At 40.5% G+C, this 23,349-nt stretch overlaps 1 protein-coding gene across 1 annotated transcript in view; it reads left to right on the forward strand.

Moving 5' to 3' along the window:
* The window catches only part of LOC116101198 (zinc finger protein 850-like), a 42,566-nt gene that overhangs the window by 11,742 nt on the left and 7,475 nt on the right, over positions 1–23,349 (forward strand). The window contains exon 4 of the mRNA XM_031384853.1: positions 14,430–14,655. Within this exon, the coding sequence (XP_031240713.1) occupies positions 14,430–14,655 (226 nt within the window). The remainder of the gene's footprint in view (positions 1–14,429; positions 14,656–23,349) is intronic.

Consider the following 23,349-nt stretch of genomic DNA (forward strand, 5'->3'; position numbering starts at 1 on the left):
CTTTGCTTTTGTGTAGGTGAAGGAACATACTGTGTTTTAAATAAGCTGTTATCAGATGAGTCATCACTTTGGTTTCCAGTATCTCCATCTCTATCCAATGCCACAGTCAACAGAATTCACTTCTGATTGAGCCATCACTTTTCTTCCTCTGCCTTACCCAGTTTTCTCTGTCTACCTCTCCCGCTGCGCCGACATCTCTTTTCTTATGTCTCTTCCTTTTGTCAGTTGAGTATTCAGTCTTGTCATGTATTTAACTTTTAAGCCAGGCCTCTATTTGTATTAAGGCCATCAGCTACATAAAATAGTTCATTATCACGAGCAACAGTCATTATCCTATGACATAGGACACAAAGAAGATATATTTTTTTCTAACACCCTCAATGACCACACAGTATTGGGCTTGTACTATCAATGTACCTGACAATACTCTTAAGTAAGACCTCAGTTTCATCAACATGAAGACTTGCTTATGTTGGACCTATATTTGAAGGGTTTGCACCTCCTTTAAAATTATCAAAATTTGCTCCCATGGGCTGGAGAGATGGCTCAGCAGTAAAGAGCACTGGCTGCCCTTCCATAGGACCCAGGTTCAATCTGCAGCACTCCGATGACAGCTCACAACTATAAGTCCACTTCCATTGGATATGTGTGCTCATAGCAGGTGTTTTAAAATAGGGCTTAGGCAGTTCTATATAGAAAACAGCCTTTGAACAGTAAATCTAACTTTAATCCTTCCTCGAAGTGGTTTTGACTTCCTGTTATTTCTTTTGTGCCCAAACATTCTCCTTTTCTGCAATGATTAATCATGTGCTTTAAAAAAAATTATGTGTTCAGATCTATTGCCTACATATATGTGCACCACATACTTTCCTGGTATCTTTGAAGTCCAGAAAGGGGCATTACATTTCTTGAAACTGAGTTCCCATCAATTGTGACCCACCATGTAGGTTCTCGGAAATGAACCCAGGGTCCTTTGGAATAGCTAATCTTATCTAAGTACTAAGATATCTCTTCAACCCAATACCCATGTTTTCTTTTTCTTTTTCTTTTTTTTAACTTGTACGTTGCCACATGTCTTAGGTATTTTTCTGTTGCTGTGGTAAAATGTCATGACTGGTAGAGCACAGCTTGCAGCAAGGTTGTGGGCAGCAGGACAGATGTGTGGCAAACAAGAAATCGGACCACTATTTGTCTTTAAAACAGATGCCCCTATGCCGCTGGAATAGCTCAAAGTGTCTTTATTTATACAAGTTCCAGAGCATTCAAGCATAAGCAGTTTCAATTCATTTGTCTTTAATTATTTTACAAGAATCATTACATTTACCCATTTGGGCTTCTTTTCCCTTTCCCCACTCCCATGTCATCATTAATTGTCCTTTACCCTGCATTTCAACATTAATTAACCTTTATTTCATATTTAAGCATGAATTTTGTATTGCAAGCCATATGATTATATCTAGCCAGGCATCTTCTGTTAGTACTGTGCTGCTAGCAGGTGTGTGGTTATAGATATGATTAATCTTTAGCAATATGATGCTTTTATATTTTTGCAGTCATCGGGGTACATGGTACCCTACATAGAATATTTTTCAGGTGTAAATCTAATTTCTGTGCCCTATATATTTTTGTGTGAACAGTAGTTATGGTCTTATTCTTCATACATTCTCAGAATGGTAATGATTAATATCTAACTCTTAACTATTGGGACCAAGTTCCTATTCTTTCTGGCAGTTTTTACATGTACTTTTTGCCTTCAAGGAGAATGAGAGACTTAGATTCCTATGTTGACTTTCTGGCATTGGACGTTTTATGCCCTTTATTCTGCCCTTACATATTTTACAATGCCAGGGCCCAGCACTGGTAGTTCTTCTTTCCTGTTTGGTTCTTCTTGAGTCAGTCAAGGTTAAAGAGCAACAATGGTGATAAGACTTGGTCTTATGAGATATTTAGGTTGCTGTATAATAATAAAATGTTTACCTATTTCAAATCTAAGTCATTTTGCCTCAGTAGCTGACCTGCCCTCCGAGTTCCTCGGAGATAGAGAAACTGTTTAGCATGTCATCATAAAGCATCAGGTAATTTCTCTGAAAGAAAAAAAGGAAACCGGGAGAGGACATATCATTTGAAATGTAAATAAAGAAAATATCTAATAAAAAATTAGATGATTTTATAATTGTCATAATATATTTAGTATTGTGTTGTAGAGCAATTGTAAACAAAATGTGCAAATATTAATATCAAGTGATTGCAAATAAAACATAACATAAAATGTGAAAAACAAAACAAACAAAACCAGTAGGTAATTAAGTAATGTGGTAATGTTCTATCTCAGCAGGAACTGCATGGCTCTATCTCTCCAGCCTGCTAGTTGAAGTCAAAGGAAGAAAAAGAGACACTTTGAAAAGTGATTTTACCTTTTATTTCTGAGTCCTAAAATGTTTCCTACGAAAGTTCTCTAAGAAAAAGGAGAAAGGAGCTTCTAAGAAAAGGAGGATAGGGGTTCAAGAAAAAGAGGGATTAGGATATCTAAGAAAAGGAGGACTAGCGGTTTTCTTTTCTTTGTCCTCAGCACATATACCCCTTTCAGAATACCATGATCACATGGTAAAAAGTGCGTCACAAGTTTATGCATACATTCAAATCATAAGTCAAATAAGAAGTTTACAACAGAGAATGTTTATGTACATATCCATTAGGAATAATTATCTGGCTAAACATTCATTCATCTGTCCCTAACTATAGGTTCATGGAGAATTAGAAACCATAACATTTGTGAGTAAGTTATTAGTGAAGTTTTGTATAGATAAACCCAGTCAATATTTTCTCTTCTGTCCTTGAACCTATATTTTTATGCCCTTTGGTTAATGGTTTTACAACCTCTTGAAATGTGCCCTGAGTAGTAGATACCTTCTTGCTATCTCAGAAGCAATTAACTCATGACACTTGAAGACTGGCAGAGTTCTCATTACAGTTTTGACATCAGAAAATATTTAATAGCAGTCTTATTATAAAAGAGCTTAATAAATACTGTAATTTTAGGAATTCTTATAGGATCATCATTAAGAATTAAGAAATCATCTATTTGTCTAGCATTACTACAAGACAGTACATCTTCATTGTTCTGAAGAGATCTGCTCAAAAGGGTGAGCTAATACCTAGTGATTGTTATATATGTTTAATAATAACAAGAAAACATAGCAGGAATCTTTCCTAAAATGAATTTTGCCTGGGCATTGCCTTCCAGAGCAAATCTGTCACAGATTTTAATCCAAGGTGGATCCATCTCAGGAAGATCACCTGCTAGTTTTTAGCTTCTCTTTATTGGCTTCTCGTACTATAAGTTCTTAATGTCATCTTTTAAGAAACTATCTCTCAAATTCTTGAAATATAGTTATCTCTTTTTTAGAGTAGTTAAGTAAGCAAGAATCAGTAACTTTAGTGAGATCCTCCTGCTTATTCAGGATGAGTGCAGGGCAAGGGAGGGAGAACTGTTTTCTGTGATAAGACTGCAAAGAGCCTTATTTTCCTTATAGAAACTTTAGAGAAATTATACACTCATCTGGGGGGCTTTTGTTCCCAGTAATCTCAGCAGCAATCACAATTGACAAAACAAAACGAAGAATTACCAAAAGTGTAGCACAAGATAGAAGGGCCTGAAACTCATGCACTCTCTACAATCAGCACAGGGGTCTGCAGCATTGCATCCACAGGTCCTTGCCAGGCAGGCAGGATTCACCAAAGGGCCTTGGGATAAGGAGCTCCATTTGCAGAACACTCATGCTCCATTCTCAGAGATTATAGCATGGATTCCACCACATGACCAAGCACCTTGTAAAAGACAATGCTTAATTTCAGTCTTATGGTTTCAGAGAGTTATAGAGTTCATGACCATTATGGTGGAAGCATGACAGGAGGTAGGTAGGCATGGTGTTGGAGCAATAGCTTATAGCTTTTGTCCTTATGTGAAAGTAGGAGGCACAGAGAAACAGAAGGTGGGAGTAAAGCATGGGCTTTTGAAGCCTCAAATACCACTCCCAGTGACACATCTTCAACAAGTTCATACCTCCCAATCTTTCCCAAAAGTTCCACTAACTGGAGACCAGGTATTCAAATGTATGAGTCTAGAGGGGCCATTCTCATTTGAATAACCTTCTAAACCACATGCCTTCTAAGGAACCTTTCTCTTCTGTGAAATTTTTCGTTTCTATTGAGTATTTAGACTAGCATTACTCAGGCTAGTAGTAGTGAAGAAATGAGGAAATAGCCCAAAGAAGCATCCCGAGAGAGCTTGCATTTTTGTCCAAAGCTTATTGATTCATCAGGCACCATAGGGCAATAGAAGAAACCACCAGAAGTATAAAACGTGGGACTGGCCCACTCCTGAGAGCTCAGTACTGCAGAAGCAGGAAGTCCATGAATTTGACAGTAGCTTAAGAAACACAGAAGACAAAACAACGTGGGAATAGGCAATTTTATTTCTAGTTGGAAAAACGCATTGGATTTTGCATTTGCCAGTGTTTCTGCATAATATTCAAAATTTTGCAGATTCAAATGCCAAAAAATAAAAGACTTCTAAAAGCTAATAGGTAAGATTCTTATTTTAATTTTAAAATTAGTTTATGTGTATAGATGTTTTGCCTGTGTATATATGTCTGTGGGCCACCCATGTGCTGGGTATCTAAGAAGGCCATGAGAAGGTGTAGAACTGGAGGTACTGGGAATTGGATCTGTGTCCTTTGGAAGAGCAGCCAATGCCTTTGACCACTGAATCATACCTCCAACTTAGGTGTCTCTATTTAGATCACCCTGGCTTAAACTCACCAGATCTCTCTATTTCTGCTGCTCATTTGCTGGGGTTAAAGGTATGTATTGCCACACCCAGAGGGGATTTCTTTTAACAGAATAAAAATCAATAAGGTAACTAACAACTTCAAATATTAAAATCAAAGGAGTTAACACCCTTCCCCAGTAAACCACCAAAGAAGACAAGACAAATTTTGTATACATACAATATGAAAGGATTTGTGGACAGGGTTAAAATCAATCACACACATGCATTATAATTAGAAAACAACTAACATGAATACAAAATACACACATGCACACACACACACACACACACACACACACACACACACACAAATTTACAAGATGAAAGGCCATATATGACAATGATCCCATCTCTGTGATAACAAGGGACAAAACTTCAAGGAAATGGGTTCTCAAATTGACTACATGTTCAAAAATTAGTCTCCTGATGATCAGACCAACCCAGTAAATTATGGATTAATCCATTCACACACATACTGATTATAGCACTTTAAGACAGTTACAATTGAGAGTAACTAATTGAACATAGCAGACTGTGCTGAATCTAATGAAGCCTGGGCTTACTAGTACAACCCTGTAACCCTTACATTATACTTCATAAACACCTTCAATTTGACAAATCAGCTTGCTGCAGCCCTTTGATTTTCCCTGCGCAGAAGTCATATGTAAGGAGAAACTTCTCAAGTGCTGGTTTGTAGCAGGTTTTGCATCTCTTGACAGCAGATGGGGTGGTAGCAGGCATGGAGAGTAGGAGGCTTGTAGGGTTAATGCTCACATGTAGGTGGCAAGACACTAGGCTGTATTATAAATATTTATACTCCTGTGCTGGCCTGGGAGAGAGCTGCTTCAAGTCCTGTACACTCACAGCTCTGCTTTGTCTGAGAAAAACTTACCTAACTATAAAATTATACCCAATGATTTGCATTTGTATAAATGAAATATTTACTGATAGAAATTTACTTAAAAATTGGGGGAAATTTGAGGAGAGGAACTGGAGAGATAGATGGCTTAGCAGTTAATAGTACTTGATGCCCTTCCAGAGAATCCAAGTTACAACTCCTGGCACCCACATGGCAGCTCACAACTGTATGCAACTCTATTCCCAGGGGACCCAATACAGCCTTCTGACCTCAGTGGGCCATAGACACTCATGTACACAGAAATACATGCAGGCAAAATGCCCATGCACATAAAGATGAATCCTAAAAACGTGTTTTGAATATTTAAGAAAATAAAAATAGTTTGGGACACATGCTTATACTCTTAGGCAAAAGGTGAAAGCAGATTTGCATTCTAATGATATGGATTTATTTATTTATTTTTTTAGACAAAATTAAGTCATGGTTGAGTATTTTATTTGATATGCAGGGCTGAACATCTGCAGCGCTTTTCAGAGTTTATATTTTTACTTTAAATTCATCAGTCTTGAAAAAAGTTTCTCAGAAATATGTATGAGTGTTTTCCCTGCATGTATGTATGTGTGTATGTATGTATGTATGTATGTATGTATGTATTATGTATGTATGTATATATGTATATCACCTGTTTGCCTGGTGCTTGAAGAGGTCAGAAGGCATCTGATCTCCTGCAAATGGAGTTACAAATGGTTGTGAGCTACCATGTGCTTGTTGGGAACCAAACCCCAAGTCCCATTTGAGAGCAAGTGCTGTTAAACATTGAGTAGTCCTTTACTGGTTTGGTTTTTTTTTTGTTTTTTGTTTTTTTGTTTTTGTTTTTGTTTTTGTTTTTTGTTTTTTCGAGACAGTGTTTCTCTGTGTAGCCCTGGCTGTCCTGGAACTACTCACTCTCCAGACCAGACCGGCCTCGAACTCAGAAATCCGCCTGCCTCTGCCTCCCAAGTGCTGGGATTAAAGGCATGTGCCATCACTGCCTGGCACTTCCTTTACTGTTCTTATTCACATTACCAATTCAGACTGTGAATGGACCAAAATCAGCACAGTATACAAGACCAAGTTCTCAGCACAAAGTAGATTTATTTGCCTCACAAGGGACAAAGGGCTGGTAATAAGACAAAACAGAAAAGAGATAAACGAAGAGGACTAAGGGGACAGGAACAATGGGAGGGGAAGAAGGGATATTTGCTCTGAAGTGTCAAAGGACTGCCTCTGGATAGAGAAGAGACATACACTGCCTGTGGGAAAACTGTAATTTATAAAAGGGGAAAAGGTAATCCCGGTGCTAGGACCAACTCAAAAGACCATATTCATTCTGAGCATGCTCTCCATATCATGAGTGCCATCTCTAGTTATCAATTTTTTTTTTTTTACTGTCAGGAGCCTCAATAAAATCTAGATCTAAAGTCTAGATAATCTTGCAACCATTCCCATTGAGATCAGAATAGGACCATTCTGGTGAACTAGCACCAGGACTTTTGTGACTGATGCTATTAAGAAAACAATTCTATGATTAATACAAATGAAACCTTCAGTTTCATACAAAGTTGGTACAATTGTTGCAAATATCCCTAGTCTACTTATACATTTCACCCATTCAACTAAGAGAAGAGGCTGGTAGGTAATCCCTGTGCTGTATCACTTGGTGCTGTGACATTAGGACTAATAAAAGGCTTCTTTTGAGTTGTTCCTGTCTAATTCAGTAGTGCAGTCCAAAGGGCTCTCGTAGGCCAAAGCGTGGCAAACATGGCTCTGGCAGGCCTTGCCCTTTCCCCATTCCCTCTACCTTGCCAAACAGTTGAATTACTTCCATTCCTGAAGCTAGCCACCTTCTTTGGTCACTCCCTCCTCCACAGGCTGACCAACAAGGTCTAGATATCAAAGTGCTGAAGTCCAGCAATCAAAGGTCTCTTTTGGCTACCCTAATTAGTATGCCCAATAAAAACAAACTAGTGCATCCTAGCACAGGGGTGGTGTCTGTGTTAGAATGAGCTAGAACATGTTGACTGGGTATTTTAATGTTAGTCAAAATAATAAATTTTGATAACTGGATTTCAATGTTTTGATAGTTGGACCTTGGTGATAAGTCTCAGGAATGAGTCAGCGGCCAATTCAGGGAATAGACCTTGGTGCCTAGTTTTAGGAATGTAATCTAATGGTTTAGCAAGGGAGAGGGAAGGGGGAAGGGCAAGACCCGCCTTCGCCATGTTTACCACGCTCTGGCCTACTATAAGCCTTTGAGGCCTTATTGTATAGTCTAGAGTGCAATACTCTAACTGTCCTGTAAAGCTTATCTGTAAGGTAATTCATTTCTGGTCCTTCCTACTAATATTTTATTTTTTTGAGACAGGGTCTTACTTTTTCTGGAACTTGCTATATAAACCAGGCTGGCCTCAAACTCACAGAGATCTTCTGCCTCTACTTCTCTGGTGCTGGAAGTAAAGTTTGCATTACCATTCTCTCTTAGTTTGGGTGTCATTGCTATGGAGATACACCATGACTAAGACAACTATTATAAAGGACATTTAACTGGGGCTAGCTTTACAGTTTTAGAAGTTCAGTTCAGGGCTGGTGAAATGGCTCAGCAGGTAAGAGCACCAACTGCTCTTCTGAAGGTTGTGAGTTCAAATCCCAGCAACTACATGGTGGCTTACAACCATTCATAATGAGATCTGACACCCTCTTCTGGTGCACCTGAAGACAGCTACATTGTACTTGCATATAGCAATAAATAAATCTCTAAAAAAAAAAAAAAAAAAGAAGTTCAGTTCATTATCATCACAGTGGGAAACATGGCATTATCCAGGCAGATTTTGTGCTGGAGAAGGAGCTGAGAATTCTTCATCTTGATCTGAAAGCAGCCAGGAAGAGAGTGCTATCTAAAGGCAGCCATCAGGACGGTCTCCTCTGCACTGGGTGGAACCTGGGCATAGGTCCTCAAAGGCTACCCCACAGTGACACGCTTCCTCCAACAAGGGCACACCTCCTAATAGTGCTTCTTCCCATGGGTCAAGCATATTCAAACCACCACACACTCCCTTCCCTACTAACGTCTTTTTCTAGTTCTTTTGTTTGTGAACCTTAGCCCTCATGTTTATTAAAATTTCTTATAAACCTATTTTTCTCTTTATAGCAATAACCAAATAACAAGATTTTCTGATTATTTTATTTGTTTATTTTATAGATGACAAAATGCAGGCTTTACACCAAAAGGTGGTTTTCCATTGCAGTAACTTCTTTTCTTATCACACCATTCTAAAGGTTCATGGAAGCTGAAAAAAACAAAAAACAAAACACAAACAAACAAACAAACAAACAACAAACACCAACCTATTTAAGCCAGACATGGTACATGGTGTAATCATGGTAACTGGGAGGTGGAGTCAGGACTTTCAGGATTTCAGTTACCCTAATTTCAGGTGTGTTGCCTTGGTGGGGTTGGAGGGTTAGGAGTGGGTTTAAGGGCCAGGGAGCACGGGGTTTCTAGAGGATTCTACTTTCCATGCCCTTGACATCTCCGTTGTGATGAACAGTGAACCCTGTGGGAGGTATGAGTCCCACTTTCCGTACTCTGTCAAAAACTCAACACCAGTGACCAACTCTACTCTCATTCACAGCACAGTAGCATAGATAGCACAGTGACTCCTGCCTGCCACTCTCTCTGAGGTTTAACTCTTTCTGTCCTCTTGGGTCCCATGTCATTCCCTGGATCAGTTTTAGGTCTCTGGAGCTGAGAATGGCCCTCCTAAAGCAACCCTGCTGGTGAGGACATGTGGTCCCCTCTGTCCCCAACTCAACTAAGTAATGAGAAGGTGGGGGAGTGCTCCTTTCTTTCTAGATCCTCCATGGGCACCTGAATGCTGACTGAACTGAGTTTTCAAGTGGGCTCTCAGATTGGCCTCCTTTTCTGTCCTAAGTCTGAGGAGGAAACTCCTATTCCAGACACAGTGAACAGAAAGATGATGGCCCCAGGCCCCCCGATGACCTGCCTAATTAGCAGAAATTGTGCCTGATAAAGCCATGGTCTCCCAGTCTTTAATTCAGTCAATGTATCAATGTGTTGAGTGTTCTGTAGTGTCTATGAAAGCAACCAGCTTTTCCCTAACAAGTTTCATTCAGTGAGGATAGGGGATGATGGCAAAGGAATGCTCCTTACTGGTATCAATAGCCCTGCAAGGTCATATACCCTGAATTATGAAATTAATTAATACTCATCAATATTAAACTATACAGTGACTAGCAAGTCAAAATCAGTAAATTGTTGCTCTAAGCACAAGGGCAAGGCAGTGGAAATACATTGAAAAACTAAAGAGGTTTTAAGCTGTAAAAAGAGGAGTGCTTTATTATTTTGTTTTCTGAGACAGGGTCTTGTTATGTAGTCTGGGCTGGTGTGGAGCTCCCTGGGAGTCTCCTGCCTCACTCTCTATACTACCAGGATGCTATCTATATACCTGGGCCACTTTGCCTGGCAAGAGAAGAATATTATCAAGGACAAAGGAAAATCTTCCCACTCCTGCTTTACCTTGATGAGTAAGATTATGATGCTTGCCATTTTCCCACATATTTTATTATTTTTAATTATGTGCATGTGTCTATGTATACACAAAGATATAAGCTGATTTTTTTCCCTTGTATCATGTAAAGTAGAACAGCACATGCTTCACAGTGGCCATCCTTACCTCTCAGCTTCTTGAGTAGCTGGAATTACGAGCATGCTTTGCCAAAACCTGACGGGTACTATTTAAAATAAGTCAAAAGTGGTCTTGTTTTCTAGCATAGCCTAAATCGTTATTTTATAGTTTAATTTTCTAATGTACGTTAAATTTAGCTATAACAAATACACGATAATAAGATTACCACGGAGTTAAAGTAGCGTATTCATCCGTATTAATCGTTATCTCTGAGGCTTACTGCCTCCATCTGTTAACCTAAGTGTAGTCCTGGAAGCCTCTAGCCTCCATACAATCTATCTAGGCCTAGAATGTTTTCAGCCTCTGAGATTTGCTGCTGAATAAATTCACCCTTTCTTGTTCTTTCTGAACTCTGGCCCTCTGGTTCAACTCAGCTGTTCTGGCTCAAAACACCTGTCCAAGCTGACTGATTCAAACTGTCTTCTTTCTTGGCCTCCGACTGAATTGCCTGCTTGGCCTCATACTAACTCTGGCAACCTGTTCTCATCTTCTGGCTCCTTCTCATTCTCTGGCTTGTTCTGTATATAGCTTGTTCTCTCTTCAACCTGTCTCTATAAAACTCTTCCAGTAAATTTGCCTTCTTCCTCTCCTTTGCACTGCTCTTTTTTAAATAGTTCCCCTTTCTTGTCTCTTGTGAAAGTTGGGAATATCTTATTCTGTCAGATATTTCTCTGATGTGTCACTTTGTCTGCTACTCAATTAGACATCACTCTCCAACAAACTAATTTTACCTTTATTGTTTAGGATTAAACGTGTATGCTAAGGGCATGTCTGTATTTCATCCAGAGGGATTAAAGGCCTGTGCTAAGGGCAGAACCACACCACAACTAGAAACAGGAATTTTTTCCCCCAGTAAATAACAATCTTGGGGTTCATTACAATTTTTTTACCTTTTTGGTTAGAACTCATGCATAGAATTTTAAACTGTTGGGTTGATTGTTGATATTATATCATGCAGCCATCAATGCTCTGATTCCAAAGCATTCTGTCATCTTGCAGAGTAATTTAATATTTTTAAAAATGTTTAATAATTTTATTTATTTACATTTTAGTCATTGTCCTCATGCCCCTCCCACAGCTCCTCATCCCATTCCTCCTTCACCTTGTCTCTGAGTGTGTGCTCCCTTACCACCAGGCCTCCCCCTTCCCTGGGCCTCAAGTTTCAAGGATTAAGCACATGTCTCCTACTGAGAATATAGATCTGCTATAAATGTGCCAGGGGCCTCACACTAGCCCATGTATGCTCCTGTTTCAGTCTCTGGGAGCTCCCTGGGTATTTTTTTAAAAAATTTTGATACTTAAATTTTATTTTCTGTAGTCATTTAGCAAGTGTTTATTATGTGAGAAGTGGAGTTTGTTTGAACTATGAGATGTTTGAACAATTTTAGTTTAGGGTATTTCCATAGCTCAGGCCAGCTCTGCCTCAGTCTTTGAAGGTTACAGTCCCTTGCCACCAAACCTAGCTTTATTTGACATTAATTTGTTGGCAGCTGAAATAAAACAGCAGTGGCACTTTTTTTCTCCAACTCTGGCACATAAGCTTCAGGGAACGCTCTTTTTCAAATGTTGTGCATGCTCACAGATGACCTTGACATCTCTACAAGACCTGGGTAATAGGCTGCAGTTACTTTAGTGAGTAACTAAATGCAATCAAGATGTTGAAGGTCCCGTCTAATTTTAAATCTCCCAAGAGGCCACATGTCACATCCTCCTGTCCCCTCCCCTCACCCTCTTACTTTCTAAGCACTTCTACCAACAAGCTACATTTCCATTTCTGCCTAAAGTTCATAGCTTTCTGAGAACTTTTATGCCAGTTATCTCCTGTGCCCTTTATATCAACTCTACATGGCAGGTACAGAAGATATTCCCTTTTTAAGATATAAATCTTACTAAAACTGTAGATCTTCATAGTAGGATGTGATATGCATTCCTGGAATGCCAGCACTCAGGAGGCAGAGGCAGGAGAGTTAGGAGGTTAATGTCAGCTTGGGCTATATAAGGAACTCTTGTCTCAAAAATCAAAACAACAGTCTTACTTTGGGGTGAAGAGTTTCTTACATAGTTTTCTAGCTCCTGGTCGTCTTATGGAATTTGTTTGGAAATCAATATCAGTAACTTCCTTTCAGCATACTGATCTATCTGTCTGTCTGTCTGTCTGTCTGTCTGTCTGTCTGTCTGTCTGTCTATTGAGACAAAGTCTTGTACTCTTGATTGACTTCAAGTTGCCTTGTAGCTGAGGAAAACATGTTTGATTGCTGCCTTTAGCTTACAAGGCTTATGTTATAGGATGTGCTGTCAAGCCTGGTTTTATGTGGTGCTGGGGATAAAACACAGGGCCTCACACATGTCAGGTGAGCATTCTTCTTACTGTGCCGCATCCCTAGCCAGCTTGGTTTGTTTTTTATTTGATATATAAAGGCAAGCTAACCTTGTAAGAGTTTTTTGCATATTTGCCCTTTTGTTAACTTTTAATTCACGTTGCTCTGCTCAACACAACCCAGGTAGCATCCTAATCGAAAGTGTTTAAAGAATTTCGAAAGTTTTTTTTTTTCAAAGATGTATTTTTTGAATGTGTGAGAGTGCCAACACGTGTATATGTACACTATGTGTGTGATGTGTGCAGTGCCTTTGGCCACAAGGATGCAGGGAACCTAACCCAGATCCTCTTTAAAGCAGGCAAGTGCCTTTTTTTTTTTTTTAATTGCTGAGCCCCAAGAAACCAAATTCTGTTGTTGTTGTTTTTGAGACAGGGATTCTCTAACCCAGGCTGTCCTGGAACTCACTCTGCAGACCAAGCTGGCCTTGAATCATAGAGATTCACCTGCCTCTGCCTCAGGAATACTGGGATTAAAGGGATGTACCATTACTGCCCATGGAACCACATTCTTATCTCTCAGTATCAATTGATACTGTCCTATGTCTTCTTAGATTACATTTTATTTCATGGACAAAGGCAGAGGGCATGAATTCCCCTGAAACTGAAGTTGCAGGCAGTTGTGGGGTGACAGACCTGTGAGCTTGGGAAGAACTAAGTTTCTCTGGAAGAGCAATACACACTCTTTAACCTCCTATCCTCCATCCCTTTTATCTATTTCTGTAATTAGTTTGCCTTCAATTTTGAGGTGGGGTCCCGAGATTCAACCTCTGGTTTCAACCACACTATGGAAGCATTGTATTACAGAGTGTTTCTGTGTTGTGTGTTTCCGCGCTGAGACTGGCTTTGAATCCAGCCTGTATCCTTGCCAGACTCCGAACCTTTGATTTTCCTGTCTCAACCTCCCAAGTACTGGGATTACACGAGCTAGCTAGAATGGTTTCTAAATGTGGCAGTTTCTGTACCCCCGCCTTCCTTTTAAAAGTAAATCATAGGTGTGCTTAAATTTGTTTTTTTCTTTTTAAAAATCAACTGTTGGGAAAGCGAAATGGCTCAGCTAGTAAAGGTGCTTGCTGCTAAACCCTATGAATTGAGTTCAATCTCCAGGACCCATATGGTGTAAAGGGGCAGCCACCTCTAGCCAGTTGCCCCCTAACTTCCTTCCACTCATGCACTGTGGGACACATGTTCTTCTTCCACTTTTTTGTCTTAATTAAATACATGCAATTAAAAATTTTAAATTAGCCTTTTGTATAAAAATTCCTAGTGTGTGGGCAAGGCGATCCCTATATTGGCTATTGCGTGTAGTGGACAGAGCGCACGCACGACTCTAAGACAGAAGGTCCAGTTCTGGGGGGCAGGAGTAAGTTTCTAAAAGGAAACCTATTCAAAACTTCTGCACACGTGTGTACTTTGGGACAAGCCATGGGCCACAAGGACCGTTTGGGCTGCCTTTGTCTCTATGCCTCCACTCTCTCCGCTAGGGAACAGTTCCTGTCACTCTGGCCTCGCTAGCCATTCAGAGCAGCCAGACAAGCTGTCCAATAAAGGGCGCTGCCGAGCGGCGAGAGGCGGGTTCTTCGCCGCCATGCTCCGGGTTCTCCTTTAAGGCTGAGCGAGGTGCCGCTTGAGCCGCGCGGCGAGCTCCGCTGCCAGAGCCGGTGAGGAGAGTGCAGTCGAGATCGAAAGCCGCGCCATGGTGAGCAAGGGGCTGCTGTCCTCAGACGGGGAGGAGAGGCGGGCCGAGCCCCGGGGAACCCGTCTGACGGAGCCTCCTTGCGGCTGGAGCAGGAGCAGTGTTCTGGGCCGCGGCTCTCGACAGCTCCGCCCCTCGGGCCGCGCTTGCGTAGAGCGCTGAGCACGGTGGCGGGAGGCCCCGCCCCGCTCGCCTTTGACGGGTGACGTCACTTTGTTGCGTGCTCTCCGGTAGAGTCTAGTTTCTCTCAGTTATCTTTAAGAGGTTCTGTACTTCGCATTTCATTATTTAGGTTTAGAATACACTTAGAGTTAATTTTTCGTGGGAGTCATAAAGTCCTTTATTAATTTCCTACATATAGATGTTAATTTAAGGTGGCTCACTAATATTTATTAATGAAGGAAATTCCTTGAGTTTTCTTTGCTTCTTTGTCCAAAACAGTTAACTGTATTCTTTGACTTTTATTTCCGAATTTTCTCTTAATCTGTTTACTGTGAAATAGAACATTTGTTTTGGCTTTTGAGATAGGTTCTCTCTAAGAAGTCCTTGGCTCCCTCCAGAGCCATGGTCCTTGTAGACCAGTCTGGCCTTGCACTCACAAATATCCTGCCTCTGCTTTCCTACAGTGCCCGACTAATACAGAAGTAGAGGCTCACAGCCATCCATTGGACTGAGCACAGGGTCCCCAATGAAGGGGTTAGAGAAAGGATCCAAGGAGCTGAAGGGCTTGCAGCCGCTTAGGACGAACAACAATATGAACCCTCAGAGCTCCCAGGGACTAAACCACAACCAAAGAGTACATATGGAGGGACCCATGGCTCCAACAGCATATGTAGCAGAGGATAGCCTAGTTGGTCATCAATGGGAGGAGAGGCCCTTGGTCCTGTGAAGGTTCTATGTCCCAGTGTAGGGGAATGCCAGGGCCAGGAAGCGGGAGAAGGTGGATTAGTGAGCAGGAGAAAGTGGGGAGGGAACAGGGTTTTTTTCTGGAGGGGAAACCGGGAAAGGAGATATCATTTGAAATGTAAATAAAGAAAATATCTAATAAAAAAAGAAGAAAGGTGTCAGAAGTAGACACTTTTATTAATCCAAAGTTTTAAAGTCAGATGATGATAGCGCGCACGTGTGTGTGTGTGTGTGTGTGTGTGTGTGTGTGTGTGTCCCCGTTCGTTCTATTCTAGTGTGGTGACTTTTTTTTTTTTAGAGATAGACACTCATGACTCAGTCTAGCTTCAAACTCGATGTGTAACTGAGGGTAACTTTGAACTTCTGATTTTTCTTCTTTCATTCACCGCAAGAGTGAGTAAAATTCAAAAAGTGAAAGATATTCGAGGTACAGAACCTCTTAAAGATAACTCAGAGAAACTAGACCCGCAATATTACCTGATTAAAGAATAAAGGTATGTGTCAGCCATGTCTGGGTTTATATAGTGCTTCAAAAGGAACCCAAGACTTCCTGCTACTCAGAAAGCTCTATGTGTTTTCCCTTTCCACACAATCTTTATTTTTAAGATTTAAGTATTTTATGTGTTTGAATGTTTTGTCTGCATACTACATAATGCCTAGTTACCTCTGAGGGGAGTAGATGGCGGTAAATTCCCTTTGAGCTTGAGTTGGATGTCTGTGAACCCCCATGAGTGCTGGGAATGCAATGGGGATCCTTTGCTAGAACATGATCGCTTAGCTGCTTAGCTTTCTCTTTAACAGAGCAGTTCTCATCCTGTGGGTCAAAACCACTTTGGGAGGTTGAACGACCCTTTCCCAGGGGTCTTAAATCAGACATGCTGCATATCACATATTTATGTTATGATTCATAAGAGTAGCAAAATTACAGTTATGAAGTAGCAACGAAATAATTTTACAGTTGGGGGTCACCACAATATGAAGAACTATATTAAAGGGTTGCAGCATTAGGATGGTTGAGAACCACTGCTTTAGTCTTTCCATATAACCTGTAGGATCAGATTTGTTATTAAGTAGTTAGGACTTTTTTGAGATTGTTTTGAGTCTACAAATCTCTCAAAAATCACATATATATGACATATATATGTCATATATATATCATATATATATATGTCTGTGTGTGTGTGTGTGTCTGTGTGTGTGCATGTTTGTAGACTGGTGGGCATACTACCAAACATGTGTGAACATCAGAAGACAACTTTCAGGAATCAGTTCTCATATTGTATGGATCCCAGGTGTCAAACTCAGGAATTCAGATTTGGTACCAAATACCTTCAGCATGCTGAACCATCTCTTGAGCTCTGTGTTGAATTTATAGCTTAAATTGAGAAGTAAAGTAATTTTAAGGCTTTTGGTCCACAATTGGAATCTTTATATTCATTTAACTTTTGAGTTAGGAATTTAAGGTTTGTGTTTATAGAACTTTACTAAAGGCATATATATATTTCTAACCCCTTTTATCTTTGGTGCTATATAAATGATGCTTTTAAATTATATACTCAGATGTTCAGTGCTGATATGCAGGAAAATGGTAGGTCATTAATTCAGTAATTTTGTCTTTTTTTTTCTTTTTCTTTTGTTCCTTGAATTTTTGTCGAGTCTGGGGAATTTTCTGTGGTCAAAGACAAAGTTATATTTTTCTGCTCAATATCACCTTATAACCCTGTCCCTGTTTTTGTTTTTTGTTTTTGTTTTTTTTAGGTTTTGTCTTTTTAAGATTTTATGTTTATGAATATATACCTGAATGTCTGTCTGTATAGATCCCCTGGAATCAAAGTTAGTTTCTGGTCTCCATGTGAATGCTGGGAACTTAATCCAGATCTTTTGCAAGAGCATCAAAGATTCTTAACCCATGAGCCTCTCCAACCCCATAGTGTTGTAGGGTATTATCTTAGTTAGGGTTTTACTGCTGTGATCAGATACCATGACCAAGGGAACTCTTAAAAGGACAACATTTAATTGTGGCCGGCTTACAGGTTCAGGGGTTCGGTCCATTATCATCAACGCAGGAGCATGGTAGCGTCCAGACAGGCATGGTGCAGGAGGAGCAGAGAGTTCTACATCTTCCTCTGAGTTCTAGCAGAATACTGGCTCCCAGGCAGCTAGGATGAGGGTATTAAAGCCCACCCATAGTGACACACCTACTCCAACAGGCCACACCTCCCAACAGTGCCACTCCCTGGGTCAAGCATATACAAATCATCACAGGTATCCACCAGAGAAGACTGCTTTGACATGGGCTTAAGCCAATAGAATGTCTTTCTTAGCCAGCTAATGACTATAGTAGGTAGTCAGAATCCCAGTGTACCATTGAGCCTTGCTCAGGGTGAGTTTTTAAATACAAGAACATCATTCTTGGTTGGCATACTTCAGTTGACAAGAACAGTTAGCCAGAGTGGATTTACAGAAGCCAAAAAGTGAAGTTAGTACATTTAGAGACTTTCCCACAATTATGGACTTTGATAAGTTAAGGGTTTGTTTTCATTTGGCCTATGGGCCGAATTTTCTGACCTGATTGATAGAGAATCATGGAGTTAGTTGTGCTAAGATCTTAGCACTAAGCCTACTAAGGTCTGGGGGCCTGTTACATTCCTCACTGACCTTAGAGAGGTGGATTTATCCTGCTTTAAGGAGTTGTAGCTGGTCCCAGATACTGAACTTACATATAATTAGCCATCTAGATTAAGATGCAGGTCCTTGCTGTTAATCCAGTCAGAATGAGAATTAAAGGTCAAGACAATATTGATAGCAGAGTAGTTAGCCAGGGAGACCAAGAGAAGAGAGACTGGTATCAATTTGGTTTTGTCTTTTTCTCATTCTGAGGTTTTCCCCAACCATGGCAAGATGTTTTCTAATTATTTTTGATCAATGAGTACAAAATAACAGGTTTCTTCCAAAGCCACATATAAAAACTTTCCTTCATTTCATGAGAAGACTAAACCTCTTCAGTTCTCTAGGACCATTTCTGCAAGGGAATCTAACTGTTGTTTTAATCAAGAAATGGAAACTTTTAATACGTTTAGGACCTGAGCAACTTGGCTACTTAGTTTGGAAAGCATCAGAAGAGACACATTTAGTCAAACCATTAGTATATGACCACCAAGTACTCTCGGGGGCTCAGTAATGTGCTATCTAGACAAATTAAGCCTTAAGGCAGAATAGTGGGCATCAGACATGCCTAGGTTAAAGGTTTTGGATATTAAACAGTTGCTTGTAAGTCCTCTAACATTAATCTGGGCTGTCCCCAGCCACAGTGAGTTTTGTTAGTCAATGGGCGGACAGCCTGGTTAGTTCCTATCTCTATGTAGTATGGGGCATAGCTAGCATAAGCATAACCAGCATTCTTGGCAGATTTCAGCCTGAGAATGATTAACTGAATCCCTAGGGTTCCTTCCTGTGGCATGTCTGATTCTCTATGCTTTCCAAAGGCTAGAATCTTTCTTAAAGACTTTCCAGATGTTTAATTTTATGGCCATTGGATTATATTTTCCTATCTTGTATTTCTTGGAAGGGAGCTTTCTATATATTCATCTCTGTGTTTTCAGTTTTTGGAATGGAAACTCCCCTGTGTTTGGCAACTGGGGGCCCAGAGCTATAGAGCATGCATAGAGTTGTAAACTCTGTATTCCTATCTCCAGTGCAATGAAACAACACTTAAAGTAGACGTCAGTGAGCAGAATTGAAGATGAATATGTTGCTGGTCTGTACTTACAATAGTTGGTACCTTCCTTGTATCTGTCTTTCTCAGTTTCCAGGTCCAGACTTGAGGACAGTGGGTATTGCACTATACTCCTGTGCTCATACCAAACATATAACTCAGGAAGAGGTGGAGGAGCAGGAAGTAGAAAGACCTGAATTTTAATGGATCCATAGTTTGGGAGACAGTCCATTTGGCAGAGGCATCTGTGGCCTCTATTTTCTTGTCCTAGGTGTGACAGATCCATGATGTAATGCCAGCAGCCTTCACAGCCATAGGAATGGAGAGAATCACCTTGCACAGTTCTTTCTAAGTTGGTTCCAACACTGCTTTCATTATCTGTTTGACCCAGATGATATCACTGGAGTTAAGGGGGAAACTGATGGTGAACTTGGAGGTCAACTGGGTCTCTCAGATAGTCTCATGAGTAGCCTACATGGAAAAGTGGAGGAAGGGCAGATCTGGTTCTTGGGTCACTTGGGCTTGGTGGAGCCCTTCCCATAGCCTTCCTAAGCTTCTATACTTTAGCTTCTCCCCCAACCCATGAATCTATGTGCAATTAGAACAGAGTTACATACAATTGCTTAGGAAGGATAGAAGGTTACTTAGGGCCCAGTGGCCTTGCCCAGCCTATCTTTTATGAAAAACGTAAATAGTAAGACCAGCTGTCGTGATCTTTTGATCAGCACAGCTGAAGTCATGAAAACCGAGACCAGTGCTGTGTAACATCTTAGTAAAACAAAGTTGAGTCAAAACTACATATGGAGGATGTATTCATTAAATGTAATAAATTAGCATTATCTGTGCATATACTGTAATACTAGGTAAGCCCCCAGGTTAATTCTAAAGAAAATGAAAAACAAGGTAAGTCTTCATAAATTTATAGCGTACTTTTGCCATTACTGTGATTTTGGTTTTGACATGAGTCTAGGTAGCAGACAGAGAAGCAGCAGATATAACAGAAGTCATTAAATTAATATTTATTCATAACACCTTGCAAAACTCCTCCCAGGAAGCCCAATTAAAACTGTGATACCGGAATTACTCTTGAGAGAATCTAATTTTAGATAGAGGGTCCTCTCTAATCTCTCCTTGGATAACTATTTTACTAGCTGTTTTTATTGTAGATATATTTCTATTATGAGATAAGTAATAAGAATCTTTGTTGAAAATAGTTTCTTTCTCCCTTAGGTATTCTCAGGAGCACAGTGTCTTTATTCTTGCACTCTGTTGTTGTTCTTTCTCCCTGCCACAGGATCAGGGGCCAGCCTAAGCTAAGGAAGAGGCATTGGATGGCACATTGAGACAGAGCTTGGGTCTGACGTGTAAAGAGTATCATTTGTCATTGAGCTCACAGAAGCTGGCTCTGTCTAGGTAGTGGATAGTGTTTTAATTGGGATTCCTGGGATGAGTTTTGCAGGATGTTCTAAATAAATATTAATTTAATGACTTTTGTTATATCTGCTGCTTCTCTGTCTGCTACCACCTCTAAAGCCAATTTCTGTGAGCTCAACAACAGATGGTAATCTACCACTATAATGAGTGCTTAAAAGGCATTTGTTTCTCTGTAAAACAGCCCAGTTGTTTCTAGTGGGCAGGAGACTTGCTGTAGAGGTCAGTGACAACTGGCTGGACCCAAAGCACCTCTCTGCCCTATAACTGATACAGATTTGTTTAGATGGCTTTTGTCATCTATTGAGTCATGTATTTCTTTTCTTTCTTTCTTTCTTTCTTTTTTTTTTTTTTTTTTTTTTTTTTTTTTTGAGTCATGTATTTCTAACAGATACTGACAAGAAACAGAAAACGTTTTATTTTTAGGGTCCTATATGAGACAGAACAGTTAATGGGTCTGGAGAGGTGACTCAGTGGTTCAGAGCATTGGCTGCTCTTCCAGGACCCAGGTTCAAATTCAAGCACCTACTTAATGTTTCACAAGGTAACTCCAGTCCCAGGAGACCTGATGCACTCTTCTGGTCTCATTGAGCACTGAACACACATGATACACAGATATAAATGCACACAAAGCTTAGCACAAACAAATTTAAAGGGTCATCCTATATTTCTTTAAATTTTATAAGGTTATGGGTACATGGCAGAACACAGGATTGAGGATGTCAGGCCAAAAGAAGTATTTGCTTTTACTAATGGTTAACTCCCTAGCTAGAACTGGTGTGATTAACTATTTGGAAGCCTTTTTTTTTTTTTTTTTAAATGTGTCTACAGACAATGTGAAAAACTTAATGTCTTAGGATTGCCTTTGCTGTGATGAAACACCATGTTAAAAACAACTTGGGGAGGAAAAGGTTTATTTGACTTACTCTTCCATATCACTGTTCACCATCAAAGGAAGTCCAAGCAGAAACCTGATGCAGAGGCTGTAGAAGGGCACTCCTTACTATTTTGCTCCTCTTGGCTTGCTCAGTCTGCTTTCTTATAGAAACTGGCCCCACCAGCCCAGGGATGCAGGACCCATAGTGGGCTGGTTTCTCTCACGTCACTAAGAAAACGCATACAGGCGCCGGGCGGTGGTGGCGCACACCTTTGATCCCAGCACTTGGGAGGCAGAGGCAGGTGGATCTCTGAGTTTGAGGCCAGCCTGGTCTACAGAGTGAGTTCCAGGACAGCCAGGGCTATACAGAGAAACCCTGTCTCGAAAAACAAAAACAAACAAACAAAAAAAGAAAATGCATACAGGCTGTGTACTGCTACTACTGCTACTACATCATCATCATCATCATCATCATCATCATCATCATCCTCGTTATTAGTGAGGCATTTTCTCAGCTGAAGCTTCCTCTGATGAATCTACCTTATATCAAATTGTTGTAAAACTTGCCAGCATTCATAGTAAGTACCTTTTCTCTAATAAGGAGATCAAATTATAGGGCAATCTAATGCTCTTTTTTTTTTTTTAATAGAGGGCATCTTTTATCTCCATTTATAGATAGGCTACTAAATGGAAGACATCCCACTAGATAAGGACACAGTTTCAGGGAGCCTTTGCTGAGTACTCTCCATCTGTAAGACAAAAGAAGACACAGTGGAATGTCTTTCAGGTCTTCTTCATCTTTGCTAGAGCATTGCCTGGAGATGTTTTAGCTCTTGTTCCTTTTCTCAGAAACGCATGAAAAAAGGTGGTGCCTATTAGATAGATCGATTCTTCGCCATCAACTTGACCACATCTGGAATTAACTAAAACCCAAATGGCTGAGCACATTTGTGAAGGATTTTGTTTCTCTGAGGTGGGAGGATCCACCTTTAATCTTGGTCACACTTTCTGCCAGTAGCCTATAGAAAGAACATGGAAGAAGGAAGCTTGCTTTCTCCTTGCCTGCTTGCTCTCAGTCTTGTTAGCAAATCTGTACCTTCACTGGTGTTAAAGCCTACTTTGGGATTCAGGTAAATATTATAGATCAGCTGGGACATCCAGCCTCGTGGACTGAACAACTACTGGATTATTGGACCTTATGTTGGTTGACAGCCATGGTTGGAATATAGGTGTGTGTCTCTGTGTGTGTATACATACCTACATATACATACATATATACTGATGTGTTTATAAAAAGATAAAGAGGTGTAAGGTATGTTCTATGGTGGTATGGGGAGGTATGGGGGAAGGGATGCCTTAGCAGGCCCATGTTGAGGCATTCCTTCCCCTTGAGGCACCAGCCACATGACAGTATAGTATAGAATAGAGTTTATTCAGGGCATGGGGAGGGGAGTTGAGAGGGTAGTAGAGGACTGGGCAGTGGTGGCGCACACCTTTAATCCCAGCACTTGGGAGGCATAGGCAAGCAGATTTCTGAGTTCAAGGCTAGCCTGGTCTACAGAGTGAGTTCCAGGACAGCCAGGGCTACACTGAAAAACCCTGTCTCACCTCCCTCCCCCCCCCAAAAGGTAGTAGAGGTAGAGAAAGAGAGAGGAAGAGAGTAGAGAAGTAGAGGCTGGCCATGACCACGTGGAGGGGGGGGATGGAATGGGGAGAGAAGGCGAGCAAGAGAGCAAGAGGCTCTCTATTAGTTCAAGACTCAGCAAACATGACCAGAGAGGGATTATTAAGAATGTAGGTACTGATAGCCAGAGTATGTGGAAGAGTGCTGTGAGATGCTGTCTTCTGCCTATGACATGCATTCATAGGCAGTGTCTGTGGTTATTTGCATACGACCTGAACAAAATCAAGCTAG

The sequence above is a fragment of the Mastomys coucha genome, unplaced genomic scaffold (assembly GCF_008632895.1).
Source record: "Mastomys coucha isolate ucsf_1 unplaced genomic scaffold, UCSF_Mcou_1 pScaffold21, whole genome shotgun sequence".
Lineage (NCBI taxonomy): Eukaryota > Metazoa > Chordata > Mammalia > Rodentia > Muridae > Mastomys > Mastomys coucha.